General features: G+C 44.0%; 1 protein-coding gene across 1 annotated transcript; it reads right to left on the bottom strand.

The window, feature by feature from the left end:
• Positions 1 to 35: 35 nt before the first annotated feature.
• arhgap4b (Rho GTPase activating protein 4b) lies at positions 36 to 27351 on the bottom strand. The gene is made up of 23 exons (XM_042295413.1): positions 26984 to 27351; positions 25700 to 25833; positions 14132 to 14303; positions 13635 to 13797; positions 13388 to 13450; positions 13010 to 13183; positions 12416 to 12544; positions 12026 to 12247; positions 11710 to 11811; positions 11424 to 11609; positions 11124 to 11208; positions 6616 to 6643; positions 5469 to 5496; positions 5182 to 5317; positions 4888 to 5016; positions 4260 to 4365; positions 3894 to 4121; positions 3285 to 3340; positions 2479 to 2650; positions 1649 to 1735; positions 1402 to 1515; positions 1017 to 1107; positions 36 to 811 (listed from the first exon to the last, which is right to left on the bottom strand). Exons 2-23 carry the CDS (start codon positions 25767 to 25769, stop codon positions 590 to 592), a joined length of 2763 nt encoding a protein of 920 aa, XP_042151347.1. The 5' UTR covers positions 25770 to 25833; positions 26984 to 27351; the 3' UTR covers positions 36 to 589.
• Positions 27352 to 27715: the final 364 nt, after the last annotated feature.

Below are 27715 nucleotides of genomic sequence, written 5' to 3'. Positions count from 1 at the left end.
TGATGTATGACAACCGATAACAACAGACCAGCCAATCAGAATCTAATATTTATTATTTATTCCTTTTACCACAGAAGTATTTTAATACAGCTATTCCAGTGACATCATCAACAGTGGTCCAGGGAAGAGGGAGGAGGGTTGCATCCATAGAAATATAATGACTAGAGTGAACAAAGCCCCTCAGACCATAGAGTTAGAATTACTAGAGTGGTGGAAAGAATCATTTTCACAGTTTAACCAGCATCCCAGGATCTGGTGTGGAGGCCATCTTGGATATGCTATTGGACCCAGTTTCCAGTATTATAATTAAGAAGTAAGTTGTTATACTCTTACTAAGTGGTTTAAATGAGTGTTTATCAAGTTTAAAAACAATTTACCACAGAAATAGGTAAGTTACCCCAGCCCTGAGTTATTGGAAACCAAACCCATCCTTGTTCTAATAGAGAACGATAGACAGCACTGAGACAGGTGTAAAAGACTAGCAATATCACACACAAACATCATCACACACTAATATCATATCACACACAAACGTGTCAGAAAAATAAATCATCATTATTATCATTATCATAATTCTGCTTCAGTCCTCCTATTGGTCCGCTGGTCTGAAGAGAGCCCGCCCCCTGAGGCTGAACCCCACCTTCCTGCCTCCTGGGAGAGAGGAGGAGAGGGATGAAGAGGAAGAGGAGGAGGAAGGGAGGGAGGAGGTGGAGGAAGAAGAGGAGGGAGGTGCCTGGGTTGCAGCAGGATGTAGGGACGGCTGGCGAGAGAGAAGCTCCTTGAATACAGAGTTCATCTGTTTACTGATGTCCTGAAAGAGAGAGCGAGGGGGAGGGAGAGAGCGAGGAAGGAAGAGACGTTTCAGTGTCTTAGACGTACAGTATCCAGCCACATCTACCTCAAAATTAAACATCTGCAATGCTTCAAATTGACTATTTGCACTAAATTTCTTTCAATGTATTTAATTTCAGCAGTCTCAAGGGCGAGTCCCCAAAAATGACTTAATCTCCACCCACCGGTCTTTCAATAGATCCTCCATCTGTCTGTCTCTCTATGGCTCCTGCCCTCTGCCTCACACTGTCCAAGGTGTGCCTACGCTCCTGATTCCTAAGAGAGAGAGAGAGAGAGAGAAGAGAGAGAGAGAAGCGAGAGAGAGAGAAGCGAGAGAGAGAAAGAGAGAGAAAGAGAGAGAGAGAGAGTGAGAGAGGAGAGAGCGGAGGAGGGGAGAAAGAAGAGAGGGAGAGGGAGAGGGAAAGACAGAGGGGAGAGAAAGGGAGGGAGTAAGATTGCTGATGGAGTGTTTTTGGTACATTACAGGTGTGTGTGAGTGTGTTAGTTTGTTTGTGTGTGTGTGTGTGTTTATGTGTGTGTGTGTGTGCGTGCATGCATAGCATGTTGTACCCTGTGTTTTGACGTGTCACAGGGGAGAGGGGGTTCTTTCGGACGGGACTGCCTCTGCCCTCCGCTGCCCTCTGCCGTCCAGGCAACGAAGCACTGTCACTGTTCACCCGCAGCCTGTCAAACACACACACACACACACACAGAGACCTTGCTTTACTAGTTCTTGATATATACAGGTAGACCCCTCAAGCATTTGCATGTCTATGTGTTTATGTGTGAGTGTGTGTGTGTGTGTGTGTGTGTGTACCGGGTCGTGTTCTCAGTCTGAAGCTCTTCTGAAGCCAGGTTTCCAGTGCTTCCTCCACTGACCTCATCCCTCCTCCCTCGCTCCGCTCTGAAGTAGGAGAAGAGAGGGAACATGGAAAGTAGGTGAAGAGATAAGGGAACAGGGAAAAGTAGGAGAAGAGAGGGGCAACAGGGAAAAGTAGGAGAAGAGAGGGGCAACAGGGAAAAGTAGGAGAAGAGCAAGGGAACAGGGAAAAGTAGGAGAAGAGATGGGAACAGAGAAAAGTAGGAGAAGAGCAAGGGAACAGGGAAAAGTAGGAGAAGAGCAAGGGAACAGGGAAAAGTAGGAGAAGAGATGGGAACAGAGAAAAGTAGGAGAAGAGATGGGAACAGGGAAAAGTAGGAGAAGAGAGGGGAACAGGGAAAAGTAGGAGAAGAGATGGGAACAGGGAAAAGTAGGAGAAGAGCAAGGGAACAGAGAAAAGTAGGAGAAGAGATGGGAACAGAGAAAAGTAGGAGAAGAGATGGGAACAGAGAAAAGTAGGAGAAGAGCAAGGGAACAGAGAAAAGTAGGAGAAGAGCAAGGGAACAGGGAAAAGTAGGAGAAGAGAGAGGAACAGAGAAAAGTAGGAGAAGAGGGGGAACAGAGAAAAGTAGTAGAAGGGAGAGGGAACAGGGAAAAGTAGGAGAAGGGAGAGGGAACAGGGAAAAGTAGCAGAAGAGAGGGGAACAGAGAAAAGTAGGAGAAGAGAGAGGGAACAGGGAAAAGTAGGAGAAGAGAGGGGAACAGGGAAAAGTAGGAGAAGAGGGGGAAGAGGTATTTCTCTTGTCTCTTGTTTACATTTTACTCACCCTTCCAACACACTGATGTATTTATGCGGTATGAGACCCCTAACTCCTCCCGCTTCCCCTCTCCACCAATCAGAAGAGGCCTTGCTGTGCAGAAGGAGTGGATCCCCCTGCTTAAAGGATAGTTCAGTAGCAGACCGCGCGGTGTAATCAAACATGGCCACCGCCTCCCACTCTACAAGAAATACAAAACTTTTTTGTACATTTCTGAAGAAAGAGAGAGGTGTGAGCATGTGTTTGTGTGTTGTGGGGGTGAAAAATTAGTATTAGCATTACTTTAAATTATAGGTATGTACAATCCTGTATTCTGGTTGTGTAAATTGCTGTTTTCACCTAACTCTGTGCCTAATCCACCATCTTGTGTTCTTGCCCCCACCCTCTGTACTCTGAAACTTGCATGTTCGGAACGAGGTATCTCTGTTCTGAACAAAAGTCTCTCCTTAACCTCTATTCTAAGAACAAACAGTTCTTAGTACTAACAAGAGAACATAGGGTACAGAATATTTGGACACATCTTGTAGATAGGGGTTGGTTCGACACATTGATACAGTTGTGGTGTGTTGTAGGAAATGTAGCAAGGTTGGGCTGTATAAGACAAGCCCCAACTCAGAAACATTGAGCTCTCACTTGATCCAATGTTGTGACAGCTCCCTTATTAATAAGTACAATAAAGGTTTTTTAACTAGTATAACCAGATTTGGTGATTGGTTCTTGCTCTCCTCATTTGTTAAATCAGAATATCTACCACAGTGTGTGTGTGTCTGTGTGTGTGTGTGTGTGTGTGTGTGTGTGTGTATGTGCGTGCTCACCATCCTCAATGTGGAATTGTTCAGTCTCCCCATCTCCCTCCTCTGTGATTGGTTCACTACAAACAGAGACAACATCAGTCTTTTTCTCTCTGTTCCACAAGTAAACAATATGGTCAGTACTGCATAAAAGCCCATTTATGCTTGATCCGATGTGGTCGGAGGCTCCGTATGGAGGATGTGATGCAATTGCGGAGCATCCGGAGGCATATTAGAGGCCAAATTGAGCTCCGTACCGCATCACCGTGCACCTCACAAATTTTGTAACAATGCAGAGTGCTCCGTAAGCTCCGTTTAGCTTCACATTGACATGATTGGTTGCCGGTCGGTGGGAAAGGGAGGTCCTGTATAAATACAAGCTACTTTCCTTGACAAGTTCCCTAAACAACAGCTCTGTGCTGCTCCACGAAGCACAAGAAGTATGAATGCCCTGACTTCTGCAGAGGCTGAATCACTGTAAATGCTGCACAGCCAATGCAGATGTCAGATTGACCATTCAGCACCTTTAAGAGATGTTTAAATGTGACAAAATGATTGTGCTTTATGGTAACTGATTTATAAATCAGGATAGTACAGTATCTGTTAGTATCTATCTATCTCTCTCTATCTTACCAGTACTCCTGCTCCAGAGTCATGTGCTTCTCGTACACGGGCCCGGGCAGCTCTGATTGGCACGGGAAGATGACATCATACTGGAGGATCATGGTCTTGACGAGGTCATTGACCTGTGGTTGCCTAGCGACAACATCACCAGAATCCGACCCTCTCAGGAGGCTCGGCCCGAAACACACAGCCAGGTTATAGGGCTGCATCATGTTCTCATCGCTGTACTGGGACACACTACACACACACCAGACACATACACAGCCACACGCACGCACACACACACACCCACCCACCGCCAAGTTATTCAGCTGTGTATGGGAGTTGGCTCTGTGAAGACACACACAGGACATGAATGTGCAAACTGAAACGTACTGGTTGAGAAAAGCGAAGAGGTAACGTATGACGATAAGGAGAGGTCGAGGGAAGGAGGAGACAACTGACTTTATCTGAGCTGCTTTCTCTGCCAATCCCTCGTTTTCTGAGAGAGAGAGAGAGAGAGAGAGAGAGAGAGAGAGAGAGAGAGAGAGAGAGAGAGAGAGAGAGAGAGAGAGAGAGAGAGAGCAGGGGAGGGAGAGAGACAGAGAGAGAGACGGACAGAGAGAGAGAGAGGGAGGGAGAGGGAGGGAGGGAGAAAGAGGGATGGAGAAAGAGAGAGAGCGAGTGAGGGGGGAGGGAGGGAGGGAGAAAGAGGGATGGAGAAAAAGAGAGAGAGACGGAGAGAGAGAGAGAGAGAGAGAGAGGGGGGGGAAGAGGGATGGAGAAAGAGAGAGAGCGAGAGAGAGGGGGGGAAGAGGGATGGAGAAAGAGAGAGAGCGAGAGAGAGGGGAGGGGGAAAGAGGGATGGAGAAAGAGAGAGAGCGAGAGAGAGACAGAGAAAGGGAGGAAGGGAGAAATAGGGAGGGAGGGAGAGGCATGATATCATACAGTACATGTGTTTAGTTACAGACACAAGTCAGTAGTGTCAGTAGTGTGTAGCATTGTGTGTGTGTGTTTGACTTACGGACACAGTCCAATAGTTCTGTGTAGTATTCATCAGGGAACAACGGCGGGTCCAGTCCTCTGAAGTACAGCTTCAACACACCAGCCACCGAATCAATGTCACAGTCACTGTCTGCTAGAGGGTCCTCTCCTACAAACACACACACGCACACACACACACACAAACATGTTGTTGACAACTCAGCTTCCATGCACACATACACACTGCATCCCCCAAATATAATCTTTGCATGGTCATCTGATGCAACACTCCCCAGTACCTCTCTCAGACAACACCTATGTGTGTGCAGGCTACCTCGCTCAAAAGCGTCCCTGATGTGGTTGACCTCTCTCTGGGACCCTGGAACACGGAATATCCCCTCATGGTGCAGACCGTGAAGATTTATGAAGCGAATGCAGCTTTCAACCACCACAGGAATCTGCTGCCTGAACTCTGAGAGAGAGAGAGAGAGAGAGAGAGAGAGAGAGAGAGAGAGAGAGAGAGAGAGAGAGAAGAGAAGAGAGAAAGAAAGAGTCAAATGGAAGTCAGAGCAACATACACCACACACACACACACACACGACAGGAAAGAGTCAATAATACCTGTGTCCTAGACATTCTCCTCCTTCTTCTACACTCAGCCAAGCAGAAAGAGAGAGGGAGAGAGAGAGAGAGAGAGAGAGGGAAAGAGAAAGAGTGAAGAGAAGATTATAAAAGTGAAAGAAAGCACAAGAGGGGAACAAGGCACACTCACAAGAGTAGAAGAGACACTACTGTTTAAGATCCCTCATAGGAGTAGAAGAGACACTACTGTTTAAGATCCCTCATAGGAGTAGAAGAGACACTACTGTTTAAGATCCCTCATAGGAGTAGAAGAGACACTACTGTTTAAGATCCCTCATAGGAGTAGAAGAGACACTACTGTTTAAGATCTCTCACCGGAGTAGGAGAGAGACTACTGTTTAAGATCCCTCACCGGAGTAGGAGAGAGACTACTGTTTAAGATCACTCACCGGAGTAGGAGAGAGACTACTGTTTAAGATCCCTCATAGGAGTAGGAGAGAGACTACTGTTTAAGATCCCTCACCGGAGTAGGAGAGAGACTTCTGTTTAAGATCTCTCACCGGAGTAGGAGAGAGACTACTGTTTAAGATCACTCACCGGAGTAGGAGAGAGACTACTGTTTAAGATCCCTCACCGGAGTAGGAGAGAGACTACTGTTTAAGCTCTCAGAAGAGGAGAATTTAGAGAGAGAAAGAAAGTTGACGAGAGAGAACAAAAGTGCTGAAGAGCTTCATGACACATTGTCAGTATTAGTGTTGGAGCGGAGATTGATTTCCTGAAGCTTCTGTCCACACACTGCATATCTCTCCTACACATGTTAGCGTTATGACATATTAGTGTGTATGTTTGTGTGTGTGTGTTACCTGTATGAAACCCAGCATATCAGAGGTGAAGAGAGTGTGGCTGTACATGGAACAGGGTCTGGACCTCCGCACACGCACTGACCTAGCACACTGCATTCTGGGAGATATACAGCATCACTCACCAGTCATACACTGATACACACACATCATGCTTTTCAACAGTAAAAGTGTAGTGTTGTTTTTGCTACAGTCTTGGATTTGTTGCTGCGTTGAAGATTATACTCTCTCTTTCTCTCTCGTCTTTCTTTTTTTCTCTCTCATTTCTCTCTCTCTCCATGTCTCTCTCCCTTTCTCTCTCTCAGAGAAATAACAGGAATGTTTACCTGGAGGGGTCGCTATCAACGGCCTTAGCTGGAAAACAAACAGATATTTGAAGATAGAGAGGGTGAGGGAGGGGGGCGATGGGGGTGGGGGGGAGGAATAAGGAAGAAGGAGAGCGAGAGGGAGAGAGTTAGGAATAGTGCAAGATTAGTTGTGTAGTAGTTGTGTGGTATTATACAGTTCTAGTAAAGTAGTAGTAGTACAGTAGAACAGTACTAGTGCGGTAGCAGTATTGTCAGAGTATACTAGTAGTGCAGTAGTAGTAGTAGTAGTAGAGTAGTGTAGTAGTAGTACAGTGGTAGTATAGTAGTAGTGCAGTAGTAGTAATGAAGTAATGTAGTAGCAGTATAGACATAGTACAGTAGTATAGTAGTAGTATAGTAGTAGTATAGTAGTAGTGCAGTAGTGGTAGCAGTGTGTGAGCAGAGTAGTGTAATAGTAGTACAGTGGTAGTGCTGTAGCATTATAGGCATAGTATAGTAGTAGTGCAGTGGTAGTATAGTAGTAGTATAGTAGTAGTGTAGTTGTGCAGTGGTAGTATAGTAGTAGTATAGTAGTAGTGCAGTGGTAGTAGTAGAGTAGTGTAATAGTAGTACAGTGGTAGTGCTGTAGCATTATAGGCATAGTATAGTAGTAGTATAGTAGTAGTGCAGTGGTAGTATAGTAGTAGTATAGTAGTAGTGTAGTTGTGCAGTGGTAGTATAGTAGTAGTATAGTAGTAGTATAGTAGTAGTGTAGTTGTGTAGTAGCAGTATAGTAGTAGAACAGTAGTAGTACAGTGGTAGTATAGTAGTAGTGCAGTAGCAGTATTGTAGTAGAAAAGTAGTAGTATATTAGTAGTACAGTAGTGGTACAGTAGTAGTGCAGCAGCAGTATAGTAGTAGTAGTATAGTAGTAGAGCAGCAGCAGTATAGTAGTAGTAGTATAGTAGTAGCAATATAGTAGCAGTATAGTATTAATACAGTAGCATTGCAGCAGTAGTATAGTAGTAGTATAGTATTAGTATATTAGTAGTATTGTAGTAGTATAGTAGTAGTACAGTAGTAGTGTAGTCGTGCAGTATATATGTAAAAACTAAATTCCCTGTAAGTGTGGCAAAGTGTGAAACTATTTGTAAACAGTTGGAATTTCTTGCTTTGAATATTGAGGTTTCAAAGGGCCTCTCTAGAACTGTGATTGGCTGTTATAGACCCTCCTCTGCTCTCTAGAACTGTGATTGGCTGTTATAGACAGCCAGCTCTGCTCTCGGTGATGCATTTTCTTCTCTGATGAACCTTATGTCTAAACTTCTTGACAGTGAAATGATCTTGATTGGTGATCTCAACTGGTGTTGGTTAAAGCCGGTGTCTGATGATTTATAAATGTTTTGTAATTCTATGAATCTTACCCAGTTGATTAACTCACCCACTCGCCCAAATCTTAAATGCCCAGATACATCTACCCTGATTGATTTGATATTGACAAATGTTCCACATAAATATTCTGCGGTTGGTGTTTTTTGTAATGATTTAAGTGACCATTGTGCTGTTGTTGCTGTTAGAAATACTAAGGATCCTAAGACAAACCCACGTTTTATTCGTAAGAGAAATTTGAAGTGTTTTAATGAGCAGGCTTTCTTTCATGATTTGTTTTATTTTGACTGGAGTAAGATTGAGTTTATCCCTGATGTGGAAACTGCCTGGAAATGATTTCATGATGTTTTTTTCCAAATAGTAAACAAACATGCCCCATTCCGCAGGTTCAGGGTTAAAGGGCAGGTTAATCCATGGTTTTCTTCTGAGCTGTCTTGTATTATTCACGACCATAATCTAGCCTGGGCTAAAGCAAGGAAATCATGTTCTGATGCTGATTGGCTTATTTTTAGGTAGTTACGAAACAAGTGTTCTTTTCTTCTCAGGAAGGCCAAGTCTGAATATTTTATGTCTGTTACCAGTGATAACCTGAATGACCCTAGAACGTTTTGGAAGGCTATTAAGTCTATGTCTGGAAACAGTGATGTTAATGAATTACTGTCATGTGTTTTGAAGGACTCTGTTGCTGTATATGACAACTGAAATGCTGAATTGTTTCAATTAGCACTTTGTATCATCTGGTAGGCTGTTTGATTCAGTGTCCTCTGTCTCTGTACAACCCTGTGTGGATGAACCAGTGAGAGCTGGTCAAACTTTTAGCTTTTTGTCATTCTCAGTGCAGGTGGTACATAATGCCCTGAAATCCTTAGATCAGAGAAAGCCTGCAGATCCTGATCTTTTGGATCCCTGATTTTTAAATCTGGTATTTGATTTCATAGCTGAACCACTTACAGTATGTACTCTTCACCATCGTCTTGGAACGCATTACAAAATACTTTTAAACTGGAAGATCTTGTCCCGATTGGTATTTTTATATCACTGATGAATGATATTGAGACTGATTCCCTGACCTGTCAATGTTTTTATATCACTGATGAATGATCTTGAGACTGATTCCCTGACCTGTCAATGTTTTTATATCACTGATGAATGATATTGAGACTGATTCCCTGACCTGTCAATGTTTTTATATCACTGATGAATGATCTTGAGACTGATTCCCTGACCTGTCAATGTTTTTATATCACTGATGAATGATCTTGAGGCTGATTCCCTGACCTGTCAATGTTTTTATATCACTGATGAATGATCTTGAGACTGATTCCCTGACCTGTCAATGTTTTTATATCACTGATGAATGATCTTGAGGCTGATTCCCTGACCTGTCAATGTTTTTATATCACTGATGAATGATCTTGAGACTGATTCCCTGACCTGTCAATGTTTTTATATCACTGATGAATGATCTTGAGACTGATTCCCTGACCTGTAAATGTTTTTATATCACTGATGAATGATCTTGAGACTGATTCCCTGACCTGTCAACGTTTTTATATCACTGATGAATGATCTTGAGGCTGATTCCCTGACCTGTCAATGTTTTTATATCACTGATGAATGATCTTGAGGCTGATTCCCTGACCTGTCAATGTTTTTATATCACTGATGAATGATCTTGAGACTGATTCCCTGACCTGTCAATGTTTTTATATCACTGATGAATGACCTTGAGACTGATTCCCTGACCTGTCAATGTTTTTATATCACTGATGAATGATCTTGAGGCTGATTCCCTGACCTGTCAATGTTTTTATATCACTGATGAATGATCTTGAGGCTGATTCCCTGACCTGTCAATGTTTTTATATCACTGATGAATGATCTTGAGACTGATTCCCTGACCTGTCAATGTTTTTATATCACTGATGAATGATCTTGAGACTGATTCCCTGACCTGTCAATGTTTTTATATCACTGATGAATGATCTTGAGACTGATTCCCTGACCTGTCAATGTTTTTATATCACTGATGAATGATCTTGAGACTGATTCCCTGACCTGTCAATGTTTTTATATCACTGATGAATGATCTTGAGGCTGATTCCCTGACCTGTCAATGTTTTTATATCACTGATGAATGATCTTGAGGCTGATTCCCTGACCTGTCAATGTTTTTATATCACTGATGAATGATCTTGAGACTGATTCCCTGACCTGTAAATGTTTTTATATCACTGATGAATGATCTTGAGACTGATTCCCTGACCTGTCAACGTTTTTATATCACTGATGAATGATCTTGAGGCTGATTCCCTGACCTGTCAATGTTTTTATATCACTGATGAATGATCTTGAGACTGATTCCCTGACCTGTCAATGTTTTTATATCACTGATGAATGACCTTGAGACTGATTCCCTGACCTGTCAATGTTTTTATATCACTGATGAATGATCTTGAGGCTGATTCCCTGACCTGTCAATGTTTTTATATCACTGATGAATGATCTTGAGGCTGATTCCCTGACCTGTCAATGTTTTTATATCACTGATGAATGATCTTGAGACTGATTCCCTGACCTGTCAATGTTTTTATATCACTGATGAATGATCTTGAGACTGATTCCCTGACCTGTCAATGTTTTTATATCACTGATGAATGATCTTGAGACTGATTCCCTGACCTGTCAATGTTTTTATATCACTGATGAATGATCTTGAGACTGATTCCCTGACCTGTCAATGTTTTTATATCACTGATGAATGATCTTGAGACTGATTCCCTGACCTGTCAATGTTTTTCATTTGCTGTTTTTGATTTTGTTATACTCTTATTAATTCTATGGTTTTTACTAGATCACTTGTAGTTTTTCATGTTGTTTGTCTGTAGTTTTTGTAATTACTTGGTGCTGCCTATCTTGACCAGGACGCTCTTGAAAAAGAGATTTTAAATCTCAATGAGCCCTTCCTGGTTAAATAAAAAATAAATAAAAAATTGTAGTACAGTAGTAGAAGTATAGTAGTAGTACAGTTGTAGTATATAGTATTAGTATAGTAGTACAGTAGTGGTGCAGTAGTAGTATAGTATTAGTAAAGTAGTAGAATAGTAGTAGTACAGTAGTAGTGCAGTAGTAGTATAGTATTAGTATAGTAGAAGTACCTTTCTGTATGGCCTCCTGCAGCAGGTCATGTTTAGCCTGTAGTTTGGAGATCAGGGAGCTTCCAATCAGATACTCCTTAACTTTCTGACAAATGACAGAAACAGAGATACACACTTTAACCTTTGCAGCTTTAGCTTGTTTACACAGCTTTAGCTCAGTTGGCTAACACAGTCTTGTGTTTTTCAGATGTCCCGGGTTTCAAACCTAGTTGGTCACAGAAGCACTATAAGGAGACGCAATCCATAATACTATCATTAGACTCCCCTCACACCTTCCCCTGACCAATGGGATGTCCTCACCATAAAGTAGAATGTCTCTGTTTCCTGCTGATTGGCTCTCCGCTTGGCAAGGGCTAGCTTGGAGGCAGAGGCCGTTCCCATGGGGTCGTGTGATAGGCTGATGGGCAGGTCAGGGGGGGGGTTACTGTCACTGTCACACATATTGTCCAATAGCGCGGAGAGGGTAGCTTTCAGTGTCTTACTGACCTGGAAAATAGATACATACAATAGATAGAAAATGGATCAATCGATTGATCGATGGTTCGATAAATCAATGGATAGATTAAGAATAGAGCGAAAACCTCACCTCCTCTGTTTCCAAGGTTTCGGTGGAGAGGCGGGACTGGAGCTGTTGGAACCTGGTCTCTAACTCATACCTCACCTGGCTCTCCGCACTCACCTCGCCCACCTGGAACACATTAGGGATGTGTATAGTATAACAGGTGTACTGGTGTGTGAACCAACAGCTCTTCCTGTGGGATCTCAACATATCATGTTCAGTGTGTCACAGAATATACAGGACACATATTGGCCTCGTCAACAGCCATCTTTGCACTCCATAATTCTGATAAAATGTGTCACGGTCATCATCCACTGATGGATGAACATGAATGTGTGGGTACCTGGTCTCCCTCATGAGGATGGTAACTGAAGCGGAAGGGCAGACAGAATGCTGTGTCGTGGTTCTGTAGGAGAGCGTCTCTGTCTCCGCCCTGATCCAGTGATGTCACTTCCTGTTCCAGCTGCTTCAGCCCAGCCTCCTCAGCCTTCAGAACACGCCCCCTGCTGGCTAGGTAGGACCTCATCACTCGCTCCAAGGAGAGATGGAACCCCAGGTCAGTACACTGAGAGGGAGAGAGTGTGTGTGTGTGTGTGTGTGTGTGAGAGAGAGAGAGAGATTAATACTTAGTTTGTCAGTTAAACATTTTATAATATAAGATTGCGTAACAGACACACACAAAGGCACCAGCACGCACGAAAACACACACACACACACACACACAGTGACTCACGTCTATGAGTGTGCTGAGATCCTGTAGATAGTACTTGTTCATAGTTGCGTTGGCAGCTGCCAGATTCAGCAGATAGTCATTACGAGCCTTAGTGCACTTCAGCTGGGTCTCCTGCACTCTGCCATGTCTCTATGGAGAGCACACACACACAATTTGGTTAAAAGAATAGCTAATGACAACAAAGGTCTGTTGATTCATACTGCCTTTGGTACAGGCTCAGGCCAGGGGTTAGAGGTTAGGGTTTAGGGTCAAGGGGTTTGACACTAGCTGTAGTTGGTTTGATTTGGCACTACAGAAGTAGCTCACATTATTGTTCTGTTGTGTATGGTTTTCATGTGGCACAGGATGTCTGACTCAAAACTCTACAAAACTGTCTGTATCCTGTGCCACATGAAAACCACACACATCTCAACAACAACCTTAGCCACCCTCCAGGCTGACTTTATTGCAGACGTTGCATTGGATTAACAAATGGTTATGTGCCACATCATGGACTGTGCAGTCGGGCATCAGATTGTTATATCATACGATGTGGTTAGCTGTTATAGTAAATACATTGTGAGATCTAGCAGTGTAGTCAGACGCGACCCTTACCTTTTCCATCATTTTCTCCATCTTCTTCACAGAGCTCCGCCGCTGGCCTCCTGATTGGGTTATCCCCAGTTCAGCTGACTTCCCTGTCTGTCTCTCCTCCAATCGTGTGGCTTCCTTTAGTTTCCCCTCCGCTGTCAGACTCTCTGTATGGTACTGGTGGTATGTCCTCAGAGCCTACACACACACACACACACACACACACACACACACACACACACACACACACACACACACACACACACACACACACACACACACACACACACACACACACACACACACACACACACACACACACACACACACACACACACTAGTGATACAATCTTCACCTTTTTACTTTTGTCCACATCGTTAGTGACTGAGGTATGTTCGTACCGTCTGCAGTTCAGTGGTGACCTTCAGTAGCTCATCTTGCATCTGAACTCCCACCTCCTTACTCTGATCAGAGACATATCAATCATCAGACAGTGTAACACGCTATCACATTTTCACTTTTAGATTCTGGAGTTGTGTAGATCAGTGAAAAATACGTATCATTTTATGTACAGACGATCTTGACTGGAAGCCAAAGGAAGTGGGTCGATCATTTGTTCAGGTACTGTAAATATGAATGTGTGTTTACCCGTTTTGCCAGGCGGTGTGTGTCCTCTGAGCAGTGTGTGAGTCGCTGTGTGAGTGTGTGTGAGCAGGAGTCACTCAGCGCTGCATGTTCTCTGCTCTCTGCACGTGTCTGAGTCAACAAAACTGACCAACACTGAGACACTGATTGACCACTCTGCTCCTTCCTACAGGGGGGGGGGGGTAGAGGAGAGAAAGACAGAGGGGGAAAGATAGATAGGGAGAGACAGAGGGGGAGAGACACCGGGGAGAGACAGGGTGAGGACAGAGAGGGCAAGACTTAAACCAATTTACGTAACATTATCATTGAGTTCCCTATACTAACATTCCACCAATAATAATGTCTGCCAGTCAGTATAAACAGATCAAGCAATAAAATCAAAATAAACAATGCAGAATTTTTTTCTTTACACACACACACACACACACACACACACACACACACACACACACACACACACACACACACACACACACACACACACACACACACACACACACCTCTTGGTCTTTAGGGTGAACCTCTCTGTAAGTTTGTCGAGGGCACGGGCATACTCCGCCTCAATGTCACCACGACGACGGAAGAACTCGGACAGGTCAGACAGCTGTTGACCTTTGACCTCCACCTGACCGTCCAGAACCTTCATTTGGTCACACAGCTGGGCCCGCAGGTCTACACACACATACAGACACACGCACACACACAGATACACACAGACACACGTACGAAGTTCACAACAGAGGCGATCACGAACAGATCTGATCAAAAAACATAATTATTAATGGGCCGTCATTGTCAATAAGAATTTGTTCTTAACTGACTTGCCTTAAATAAAGGTTACATAAAAAATGTAAATGTACGTCGAAAACACTCTAACGCCTGCCTCAAACCACTCAGGCCACAGCTAAGTGCATTGTTAGATGCCTTTTTGCCATCCCGAGTCAATATATACATAGAAGAGCTCAGCTAAACATAGAATCACATGGTTTATCCATCTCTCTGACCTCAGAACAAAGGGGACTACAAATGCAAAGGTACCAATGTCTATTCAATTGATACAAACAAGCTACATATCAAAATAAGCTTCAAATGAAAACTGATGCATTATAATATAAACAGTAGGCTATAGGCCTATTTCAATCATATTGAAATACAGTGCCTTGCAAAAGTATTCATCTCCCTTGGCATTTTTCCTATTTGTTGCATTGCAACCTGTAATTTAAATGGATTTTTATTTGGATTTCATGCAATGGATTTACACAAAATAGTCCAAGTTGGTGAAGTGAAATGAAAAAAAATTACTTGTCTCAAAACATTCTAAAGAAATACAAACGTAAAAGTGGTGCGTGTATATGTATTCACCCCCTTGCTATGAAGCCCCTAAATAAGATCTGGTGCAACCAATTACCTTCAGAAGTCACATAATTAGTTAAATAAAGTATACCTGTAAGCAATCTAAGTGTCACATGATCTTCACATGATCTCAGTATATATACACCTGTTCTGAAAGGCCACTTTAAGCCGTACACTCCACAGAGCTGGGCTTTACGGAAGATTGGCCAGAAAAAAGCCATTACTTGAAGAAAAAAAATAAGAAAAAACATTTGGTGTTCGCCAAAAGGCATGTGGGAGACTCCCCAAACATATGGAAGAAGGTACTCTGGTCAGATGAGACTGACATTTAGCTTTTTGGCCATCAAGGAAAATGCTACGTCTGGTGCAAACCAAACACCTCTCATTACACTGAGAACACCATCCCCGGTTTTTCACCGCCAGGGACTGGGAAACTGGTCAGAATTGAAGGAATGGTGGATGGCACTAAATACAGGGAAATTCTTGAGGGAAAACTGTTTGTCTTCCAGAGATTTGAGACTGGGACGGAGGTTCACCTTCCAGCAGGACAATGACCCTAAGCATACTGCTAAAGCAACACTCGAGTGGTTTAAGGGGAAACATTTAAATGTCTTGGAATGGCCTAGACAAAGCCCAGACCTCAATCCAATTGAGAATCTGTGGTATGACTTAAAGATTGCTGTACACCAGGGGAACCCATCCATCTTGAAGGCGCTGGAGCAGTTTTGCCTTGAATAATGGCTAGATGTGCCAAGAGACTTGCAGCTGTATTCGCTGCAAAGGGTGGCTCTACAAAGGATTGACTTTGGTGGGGTGAATAGTTATGCACACTCAAGATTTCTATTTTTTTGTCTTATTTCTTGTTTGTTTCACAAGAAAAACATATTTTTCATCTTCAAAGTGGTAGGTATGTTGTCTAAATCAAATGATTCTAACCCCCCCAAAAATCTATTTTAATTACAGGTTTGAAAAATTTGAAAAATGTCATCGAATCTCCCATTCCTTTCAAAAATGTTAGAAAAAGCTGTTGCACAGCAACTCACTGCCTTCCTGAAGACAAATAATGTATACAAAACACTTTAGTCTGGTTTTAGACCACATCATAGTACTGAGACTGCAGTCGTGAAGGTGGTAAATTACCTTTTAATGGCGTCAGACCAAGGCTTTGCATCTGTCCTCGTGCTCCTAGACCTTAGTGCCGCCTTTAACACCATCAATCACCACATTCTTTTGGAGAGATTGGAAACCCTAATTGGTCTACACGGACAAGTTCTGGCCTGGTTTAGATCTTATCTGTCAGAAAGATATCAGTTCGTCTCTGTGGATGGTTTGTCCTCTGACAAATCAATTGATCACTATATATTCTATCTCTTGGTCATTTGGAAACACAATGTCAACTTTCACTGCTATGCGGACGACACACAGCTGTTTCATTTCGATGAAACATAAGGAAGCCCCAAAATTGCCTGCCCTGGAAGCCTGTGTTTCAGACATAAGGAAGAGGATGGTGGCAAATGTTTTACTTTTAAACTTGGACCAAGCAGAGATGCTAGTTCTGAGTCCCAAGAAACAAAGAGATCTGCTGTTGGATCTTAAAATGTATCTTAATGGTTGTACAGTTGTCTCGAATAAATCTGTGAAGGACCTCGGTGTTACTCTGGACCCTGATCTCCCTTTTGACGAACGTATCAAGAATATTTTTTACATCTTCGTAACGTTGCAAAAATCTTCAACTTTTTGTCCAAAAATGATGCGGAAAAACGAATCCATTATTTTGTCACTTCTAGATTAGACTACCAGAATGTTCTACTCTCTGGTTAACCGGATAAAGCACTAAATAAACTTCAGTTAGTGCTAAATACGGCTGCTAGAATCTTGACTAGAACCCCAAATGATCATATTCCTGTCAGCTAGAGCTGATTTCAAGGTTTTACTGCTAACCTACAAAGCATTACATGGACTTTCTTCTACCTATCTCTCCGATTTGGTCCTGCCGTACATACCTACACGTACGCTACGTTCACAAGACGCAGGCCTCCTTATTGTTCCTAGGCAGGGCTTTCTCCTATAGAGGTCCATTTTTATGGAATGGTCTGCCGATCCAAGTGAGAGACACAGACTCGGTCTCGAACTTTGTCTTTATTGAAGACCCATCTCTTCAGTAGGTCCTATTATTGAGTGTAGTCTGGCCCAGGGGTGCGAACGGCAAGGCACTGGAGTGACGAACCGCCCTTGCTGTCTCTGCCTGGCCGGCTCCCCTCTCTCCACTGGGATCTCTGCCTCTGACCCCATTACGGGGGTTGAGTCACTGGCTTACTTGTGCTCTTCCATGCTGTCCCTAGGAGGGCTGCATCATGTCGTGCCAGGCTTTTTTTTACTATAAATGACTTGAGTGGGTTCAGTCACTGATGTGATTTTCCTGTCCAATTTTGCACCCACTCGGGCTTGTGCAGTGGAGGAGATCTTCGTGGGCTATACTCAGCCTTGTCTCAGGGTAGTAAGTTGGTGGTCTGTTAATATCCCTCTAGTGTTGCGGGGGCTGTGCTTTGGAAAGTAGGTGGGGTTATATCCTGCCCCTGTCCGGGGGTATAGGTCGGACAGGGCCACAGTGTCTCCCGACCCCCCCTATCTCAGCCTCCAATATCTATGCTGCGATAGTCTATGTGTCGGGGGGCTAGGGTCAATCTGTCCAATCCAGTGAAATTCTCCTGTCTTATCTGGTGTTCTGTGTGAACTTAAGTATGCTCCCTCTAATCGTCCCATCTCTATCTCTCTCTCTCGAAGGACCTAAGGCCTAGGATCATGCCTTAGGACTACCTGGCCTAATGACTCCCGATTGTTCCCAGTGCACCTGGTTGTGGTGCTGATCCAGTTTCTGTTGTTTTGCTTGTGGCTATGGAACCCTGACCTGATCACCAGATGTTCTACCTTGTCCAGGACCTGCTGTTTTCAACCCTCTCTCTCTTGTTCTCCATCTCTCTCTCTCTCTCTCTGTACCTCATCTGCTCCCTTGACCACTGAATACTCAGCTATGAAAATCCAACTCCTGAGGTGCTGACCTATTGCACCCTCTACAACCACTGTGATTATTATTTGACTCTGCTGGTCATCTATGAATGTTTGAAAATCTTGAAGAATAATCTGGCCTTAATGGCCATCTACTCTTATAATCTCCACCTGGCACAGCCAGAGGAGGACTGGCCACTCCTCATAGCCTGGTTCCTCACTAGGTTTCTTCCAAGTCACCGTGTTTCTACATCTGCATTGCTTGCTGTTGGGGTTTTAGGCTGGGTTCCTGTATAATTACTTTGTGTCATGTTCCTGCTCCTCCCCTCCGGCATCGCCAAAATAATAACCACCGGTCCTGGGAATCATCATTGCGCACACCTGGCACTCATCATTACGCTCACCTGGCACTCATCATTACGTTTCACACCTGGACCTCATTACCTCCCCTTCATAGGTCCCTTCCTTTTGTTCATTGCTCAGTTGGTCTTGCACCTGTGTTCATGTTACCGTGCTTCTGTTACGCTGTCTTGTTTTATGCTTGTTGTTTTCATTAAACGTTTGACCTGCACCTGCTTCTTGACTCACGGCGTCATCATTACACTTTGACATCTGCTGATTTAAAAAGGGTTTCATAAATACATTTGACAGCCTAACATGTGCCAAATCTGATTTAGTTGTCACGTTCTGACCTTTATTTCCTTTGTTTTGTATTTATTTAGTATGGTCAGGGCGTGAGTTGGGTGGGCAGTCTATGTTTGTTTTTCTAGGTTTTGGGTATTTCTATGTTTCGGCCTAGTATGGTTCTCAATCAGAGGCAGGTGTCATTAGTTGTCTCTGATTGAGAATCATACTTAGGTAGCCTGGGTTTCACTGTGTGTTGGTGGGTGATTGTTCCTGTCTCTGTGTTTGCACCAGATAGGACTGTTTTTGGTTTTCCACATTTATTGTTTTGTTAGTTATTTCATGTCTAGTTCCTTTATTAAAGAACATGAATAACCACCACGCAGCATTTTGGTCCGCTTCTCCTTCACCACAGGAAAACCCTTACATTAGTGTATTTTCATTGGGTAAGCATTACAATAAGCTGCCTCAATATTTGTAGCCATAGGTGGTAATATCTATCTAGGAGTTCTGAAATAATTCTGATGTTATGGGAAGATTTGAATGGAGAAAGCTGATCTGAGAACGGCGCTCCTTTCCTTTCGTTCCTTTGGTTCTCTGTGTGGTGTTTTGGGAAACGCATGTTACATCTTCTGCTGTTGTAGGAAAGATGGATTGTTAAAACACTTGTTAAAACATCCATCACTACTTTAAGTCATACCACAGGCCCTGGTACCTTTATACACATGGTTTGGGAATGGCCTTAGGTGTCTATATTCTGGGGTGAAGTAGCATCAAACTTGTCCACTGTGTTAAATATTCCTGCATCTCCTTTTATTTGACTTTTTAAATGTTTTTCTGTACTTCATTTATCTTTGTCAGATGCACATTCTTCCATTCTGACCAATTGGAATCTATGCTTCAAGATTGTTTTGATCACGCGGACATGGAAATGTTCCGGGTTGCCTCTGAGAATAGTATCAATGTACAATGAGTAAATTAAGAACACCTGCTCTTTCCATGACATAGACTAACCAGGTGAAAGCTATGATCCCTTATTGATGTCACTTGTTAAATCCACTTCAGTCAGTGTAGATGAAGAGACTGGTTAAAGAAGGAGTTTAAAACCTTGAGACAATTGAGACATGGATTGTGTATGTGTGCCATTGAGGGTGAATGGGCAAGACATGGTATGGTAGCAGGTGCTAGGTTTCAAGAACTACAAGGCTGCTGGGTTTTTCAAACAACAGTTTCCTGTGTGTATCAAGAATGGTCCACCACCCAAAGGACATCCAGCCAACTTGACACAACTGTGGGAAGCATTGGAGTCAACATGGGCCAGCATCCCTTTGTAATGCTTTTGACACCTTGTAGAGTCCATTCCCTGACAAATTGAGGGCAAAAGAGAAGGGGTGTGCGACTCAATATTAGGAAGATGCTCCTAATGCTTTGTATATTCAGTGTACAGTGCCTTGCGAAAGTATTCGGCCCCCTTGAACTTTGCGACCTTTTGCCACATTTCAGGCTTCAAACATAAAGATATAAAACCCCTTTACTTTCAGTGCAGCAAACTCTCTCCAGAAGTTCAGTGAGGATCTCTGAATGATCCAATGTTGACCTAAATGACTAATGATGATAAATACAATCCACCTGTGTGTAATCAAGTCTCCGTATAAATGCACCTGCACTGTGATAGTCTCAGAGGTCCGTTAAAAGCGCAGAGAGCATCATGAAGAACAAGGAACACACCAGGCAGGTCCGAGATACTGTTGTGAAGAAGTTTAAAGCCAGATTTGGATACAAAAAGATTTCCCAAGCTTCAAACATCCCAAGGAGCACTGTGCAAGCGATAATATTGAAATGGAAGGAGTATCAGACCACTGCAAATCTACCAAGACCTGGCCGTCCCTCTAAACCTTCAGCTCATACAAGGAGAAGACTGATCAGAGATGCAGCCAAGAGGCCCATGATCACTCTGGATGAACTGCAGAGATCTACAGCTGAGGTGGGAGACTCTGTCCATAGGACAACAATCAGTCGTATATTGCACAAATCTGGCCTTTATGGAAGAGTGGCAAGAAGAAAGCCATTTCTTAAAGATATCCATAAAAAGTGTTTAAAGTTTGCCACAAGCCACCTGGGAGACACACCAAACATGTGGAAGAAGGTGCTCTGGTCAGATGAAACCAAAATGGAACTTTTTGGCAACAATGCAAAACGTTATGTTTGGCGTAAAAGCAACACAGCTCATCACCCTGAACACACCATCCCCACTGTCAAACATGGTGGTGGCCGCATCATGGTTTGGGCCTGCTTTTCTTCAGCAGGGACAGGGAAGATGGTTAAAATTGATGGGAAGATGGATGGAGCCAAATACAGGACCATTCTGGAAGAAAACCTGATGGAGTCTGCAAAAGACCTGAGACTGGGAGGGAGATTTGTCTTCCAACAAGACAATGATCCAAAACATAAAGCAAAATCTGCAATGGAATGGTTCAAAAATAAACATATCCAGGTGTTAGAATGGCCAAGTCAAAGTCCAGACCTGAATCCAATCGAGAATCTGTGGAAAGAACTGAAAACTGCTGTTCACAAATGCTCTCCATCCAACCTCACTGAGCTCGAGCTGTTCTGCAAGGAGGAATGGGAAAAAAAATTCAGTCTCTCGATGTGCAAAACTGATAGAGACATACCCCAAGCGACTTACAGCTGTAATCGCAGCAAAAGGTGGCGCTACAAAGTATTAACTTAAGGGGGGTGAATAATTTTGCACGCCCAATTTTTCCGTTTTTGATTTGTTAAAAAAGTTTGAAATATCCAATAAATGTCGTTCCACTTCATGATTGTGTCCCACTTGTTGTTGATTCTTCACAAAAAAAATACAGTTTTATATCTTTATGTTTGAAGCCTGAAATGTGTCAAAAGGTCGCAAAGTTCAAGGGGGCCGAATACTTTCGCAAGGCACTGTACACTGACTGTGACTGGGTTAGTCAGGGAATGCATAGAACACCACATTTAACCATAGCAAGGTGACTGGGAAAATGGACATGCACAAGCAGACCAGCTACGACCTCTGTGAGGCAATCAAAGAGGCAAAACGAGAGTACAGGGACAAAGTGGAGTTGCAATTCGATGGTTCAGACATGAGACCTATGTGACAGGGACTCCAGACAATCATGGATTACAAAGGGAAAGCCAGCCACATCGCGGACACCAACGCCTCGCTCCTGGACGAGCTAAACACCTTCTTCGCCCGCTTCGAGGAAAACAAAATCGAGCCACCGACACGGGCCTCCAGCGGTCATGAGGACTGTGTGCTCTCGTTCTCCATGATCGACGTAAGTAAGTCATTTAAGCGTGTTAACCCTCGCAAGGCTGTTGGCTCAGATGGCATTCCAAGCTGCGTACTCAGAGCATGTGCAGATGTCTGGAGTGTTTACGGACATATTCAATCACTCCATATTCCAGTCAGTTGTCCCCACATGCTTCAAGATGTCCACTATTGTTCCTGTACCCAAGAAGGCGGAGGTAACTGAACTAAATGACTATCGCCCTGTAGCACTCTCTTTTGTAATCATGAAGTGCTTTGATTGGCTAGTTAGTGACCGTATCAACTCCATCTTACCCGACACCCTAGACCAACTGCAATTCACTTATCGCCCCAACAGATCCACAGATGACGCAATCACCATTGCACTGTACACTTCCCTATCCCACCTGGACAAGAGAAATGCCTATAAGAATGCTGTTCATCGACTACAGCTCAGCCTTCAACACCATAGTGCCCTCCAAGCTCATCACTAAACTCAGCTCCCTGGGTCTGAACCCCTCCCTGTGCAACTGGGTCTTGGACTGACCCCAAGTGGTGAAGGTAGGCAACAACACCACTACGCTGACCCTCAAAACGGGGGCCCCACAGGGGTGCATGCTCAGCCCCCTCCTGTGCTCACTGTTCACCCATGACTGCGTGGCCACGCACGTCTCCAACTCAATCATCAAGTTTGCTGATGACACAACAGTGGTAGGCCTGATTACCAGAAACGATGAGATAGCCTACAGGGAGGAAGTGAGAGCTCTGCAGGAGAAGTTCCAAGAAAATAACTTCTCCCTCAACATGAACAAAACGAAGGAGCTGATCTTGGACTACAGGAGACAGCAGAAAGAGCTCGCCCCCATCCATATCGACGGGCCGCAGTGGAGAGGCTAAAAAGCTTCAAGTTCCTTGGCATGCAGCAGGCTGAAAAAATTTGTCTTGGTCCCTAAGACCCTCACAAACATCTATAGATGCACCAATGAGAAAATCATTTCGGCTGTATGAACGCTTGGTACCGCAATTGCACTGCCCGCAACTGTAGGGCTCTCCAGAGTGTGTGGTCAACCCAACGTGTCACCGGGGGCACACTGCCTGCCCTCCAGGACATCTACAGCACCCAGTGTCACAGGAAGGACAAGAAGGTCATCAAGAACCTCAACCACCCGAGCCACGGCCTGTTCATCCAGCTACCATCTAGAGCAAGGAGACCGTACAGGTGCATCAAAGCTGGGACAGAGAGACTGAGAGACAGCTTCTATCTCCAAGCCATCACACTGTTAAATAGTCACCACTAACCAGCCTCTGACCAGTACCCTGCCCTGCACCTTAGTCACTGTTACTAGCCACCTATCACCCGGTACCCTGCCCTGAACCTTAGTCACCGTTCTAGTTTACCTCCACCCGGTACCCTGCCTTGAACCTTAGCCACTGTTCTAGCTGACCTCCACCCAGTACCCTGCCCTGCACCTTAGTCACCGTACCCTGCCCTCTCAGTTCTTTACCTCCACCCGGTACCCTGCCTTGAACCTTAGCCACTGTTCTAGCTGACCTCCACCCAGTACCCTGCCCTGCACCTTAGTCACCGTTCTAGTTGACCTCCACCCAGTACCCTGCCCTGAACCTTAGTCACTGTTCTAGCTGACCTCCACCCAGTACCCTGCCCTGAACCGTAGTCACTGTTCTAGTTGACCTCCACCCAGTACCCTGCCCTGAACCTTAGTCACTGTTCTAGCTGACCTCCACCCAGTACCCTGCCCTGAACCTTAGTCACTGTTCTAGCTGACCTCCACCCAGTACCCTGCCCTGAACCTTAGTCACTGTTCTAGTTTACCTCCACCCAGTACCCTGCCCTGAACCTTAGTCACTGTTCTAGTTGACCTCCACCCAGTACCCTGCCCTGAACCGTAGTCACTGTTCTAGTTGACCTCCACCCAGTACCCTGCCCTGAACCTTAGTCACTGTTCTAGTTGACCTCCACCCAGTACCCTGCCCTGAACCTTAGTCACTGTTCTAGTTGACCTCCACCCAGTACCCTGCCCTGAACCTTAGTCACTGTTCTAGTTGACCTCCACCCAGTACCCTGCCCTGAACCTTAGTCACTGTTCTAGCCGGCTTCCATCTGGTATTCTACCCTGCTGCACCTAAGAGACTGCTGCCCTATGTACATAGTCATTGAACACTGGTCATTTTAATAATGTTTACATATTGTTTCACCCACTTTATATGTATAACTGTATTCTAGTCATGGCTCAGCCGATGTAACTTATTTTTTTGTATTTTGCTGGATTATGTGTATAATAATTGTTTTATTGCTGGGTATTGCACTGTTCGCTGAACCTGTCATAACATCTGCTAATCTGTGTACACGATCAATACACTTTGATTTGTTGCTGGCCTAAAGGCTGCCAAGAAAATGATTGTAGTACGATGGAAGCCTCAACACTCACTCTTTATCCATCAAGAAAATGATTGTAGTACGATGGAAGCCTCAACACTCACTCTTTATCCATCAAGAAAATGATTGTAGTACGATGGAAGCCTCAACACTCACTCTTTATCCATCAATGTATACTCACTTCTTTGGTGTACAAAACATTAGGAAGACAAAGGAGAGGAGACAGCCCATTACAACATTGTTGCCCAAAGACCCATAAAAGAATGCACAACTTGTTGTATCTTGAGACGAATGGGGTATGGCAGCCGATGACCTTACAGAATTCCACTTCTTTCAGCAAAAAACATGAAACTGCAGTTGCAGTGGGCTAAGGAATGAAAACACTGGACACTGGAGAATTGGGAAAACATTGCCTGGTCTGCTGAATCCCGGTTCCTGCTGTTTCACACTGATGGGAGGACCACGGTATGGAGAAAACCACACGAGTACATGCATCTATCATGCCATGTGTCAACATTGCAGGCTGGTGATGGTGGTGTGGAGTGTGTTTTTATGCCACACATTGGGCCCCTTGATAAAAGTGGAGCAATGTTTGAATGCCACAGGATAGCTGAACATCATTGCCAATCAGGTGCATCCCTTCATCGCAGCAGTGTATCCATATGTAAATACATTTCTTTCAGCAGGATAATGCCACAAGGCTAGGATTGTCCAGGAAAGGTTCCACGAACATGACAGTGTATTCAGCTTACTGCAGTGGGCTGCTCAGTCACCAGATCTCAATCCAATTGAGCATCTGAGGGATGAGATGGAACAAGCTATTTTCGCAGTAGAGATCCACGACCAGCCAACTCGACACAACTGTGGGAAGCATTGGAGTCAACATAGGCCAGCATCACTGTGGAATGTTTTTGACACCTTGTAGAGTCCATGCCCCAACAAATTGAGGCTGTTCTGAGAGCAAAAGGAGGTGTAACACATTATTAGGAAGGGGTTCCTAATATTTTGTACAGTCAGTGTCTGTGGTGCGTTCACGGAGCTACAGAAGGTACTTTGAATGTGCTGCTTTAAGTTTTTCTTTTTTCTTTTTCTGGTCAATGTGTGTTGATTTAATTTGATCCCTAAAGTCTTCGGGTGGGCTGGGATGGGGGAGGGGAGTTGTAACCTGATTGTGTTTGTATGTATTCATGTTTGCTGACAGTTATTATTACTAAATCAAAAACATTTGATCACAAAAGAAGTTCACACAGTACATGCATGAACACACACACGAACACACGTGTACACACATACAGAAATGTATGAACTCACATGAACATACACACGACAACACAAGTTAGACAGTACATGCAGTATACTGTATGTATAAAACACACACAGAAAAGTATGTGTTCTCACCTTTGATCTGGGAGTCATACTCATATAGACTCCCTCTCTGCATCCTCAGCTTTCCATGTGATGTCATCATGTCTGCCTAGTCCCTGACCTCTAACCCTGTCAATAGATCCTCCAGGTCTCCAATATGAATCTGTCTAAGCAGATGAACATGAGTGAGAGAGAGAGAGGGGGGGAGAGATGAATAGAGTGGAAGAGAAAGAGTGATACAGAGAGAAAGAAAAAGATAGAGAGAGAAAGACAGAGAAAGAGGAAGCGAAAGAGAGAGAGATAAGGAGATTTCATCTCCTTTTATCTCCTTTAGTCCTCATTTGGACTAATCGTCAAAGAGTCCTTAAATATTCAAATACAATTTATAATGCAATCACATTTTCACATATAACACACTGTTACAAACAACAGACATAACACACTGCCATATTGACCAGATAAATACTCTGGCAGTCTGAAAAGGTAGATTGGTTCCTTCATCCACCATAGTCCTGCGCATCCGCATCGGGAGACGATGAGTAATCTGAATAATGAAGGTTATGAAGTGCTGTAGGGTTAGGGTTCACACACAAACACACGCACACCCTGCCACATCCTGTACTGCTAACAGACAGCTTCACCTTGCCTTTTAGAACCTCTTCCATGTTGCTTCCTGTTATAACTGGCTAGCACATGCTAATCCACTGATAGCTGGCTGGAACATCAGTGGATAGACTATAGATACTGTATATGATATGAAGAGTCTCAGATACATCTGCTCCAATAGAAATCCCTGATCACGCTATTAAGTAGTGTGACACACACACACATTATGAAGCAGTGTCATGGCGTTGTTGGCTAGCTGAGCTCATGCGCAGAAACATTTGATCATGTCAAATTGCCCAACTGTGCATGTGCACACACAATATATGAAACGAATGAACACACACACACACACACACCTAAACACATTCAATCGGCACGATTTATATGCACATCCACAAACACACCATTAAGATATAGACAAACACACACACACACACACACTGAAAATTCTGCACTAACATTACATCATTAATAATCTAACCATCATATTCCATCCATCATACATCAGCAAACGCAGGTTCAATGCAGTCATACACACACACACACACACACACACACACACACACACACACACACACACAGACACACACACACACATTCATGCACACAAACAGTGTAATACATTAATTGTTCATACATACATACACACACACAAACTCATACACATGCCTCTGTCATAGCTATGAATAACGCAACCCATGACAGCAGTACCTCCCTGTGCAGTCCTGTGTTCTCTCGCTTCTTCTTCCTATCCTCTCTTCTCTTCCGCCTCTCTTCTCCTCCTCCCTCTCTCCTCTATCGCAGAGACCAGTGTGCGGATCAGACAGATTTTTCTCAGCTCAGTTCTCTCCTTTGCCTCCTCCCTCCTCCGTTTTCAAGCACATCCTCAAAACAGCCCTCCCTCAATCTCTTTTTTTCTCCTTCCCTCTATCAAACACAGCTCTCTTATATTTCCCTCTTTTTCTCCCTCTCTTTTACACACACAGCCCTCTTCTCTGTCCCCATCTCATTTTCATCCTCTCTGTCACATACATACTTAGCCCTCCTCCCTGTCTCCCTCTCTCTCACACACACACAGAACTCTCTCTCTCTCTCAGTGAATGTCATAACCTAAGCCACACCCCCTCCTCTCCTCTTTCCTCCTCGAGGCCTACTAGAAATACCAGATACTGTCTTCCCCTCTCAGCCTCTCTCTCTCTCCCTTTCCCTCACACCCTCCCTCCCTGTCTATATCGCCCCCTCCCTCTCCCTCCATCTCTCCCTCCCATTCTCTCGAACTCTCCCTCCATCTCCCTTTCTCTTTCTCAGCCATTAAATGTTTTTCTGACGACCTTGTATTGTTTAGCTTAATACAATCACCATTGAACAGCCCCTTGTCTCTCAACACACATGCATGCACGCGCACACACACATACACTCACATACATATATACACACAGATAC

The sequence above is a fragment of the Oncorhynchus tshawytscha genome, linkage group LG13 (genome assembly GCF_018296145.1).
Source record: "Oncorhynchus tshawytscha isolate Ot180627B linkage group LG13, Otsh_v2.0, whole genome shotgun sequence".
NCBI lineage: Eukaryota > Metazoa > Chordata > Actinopteri > Salmoniformes > Salmonidae > Oncorhynchus > Oncorhynchus tshawytscha.
The sequence above is the reverse complement of the archived record's forward strand: the minus strand, read 5'-3'. Positions and strand labels throughout refer to the sequence as shown.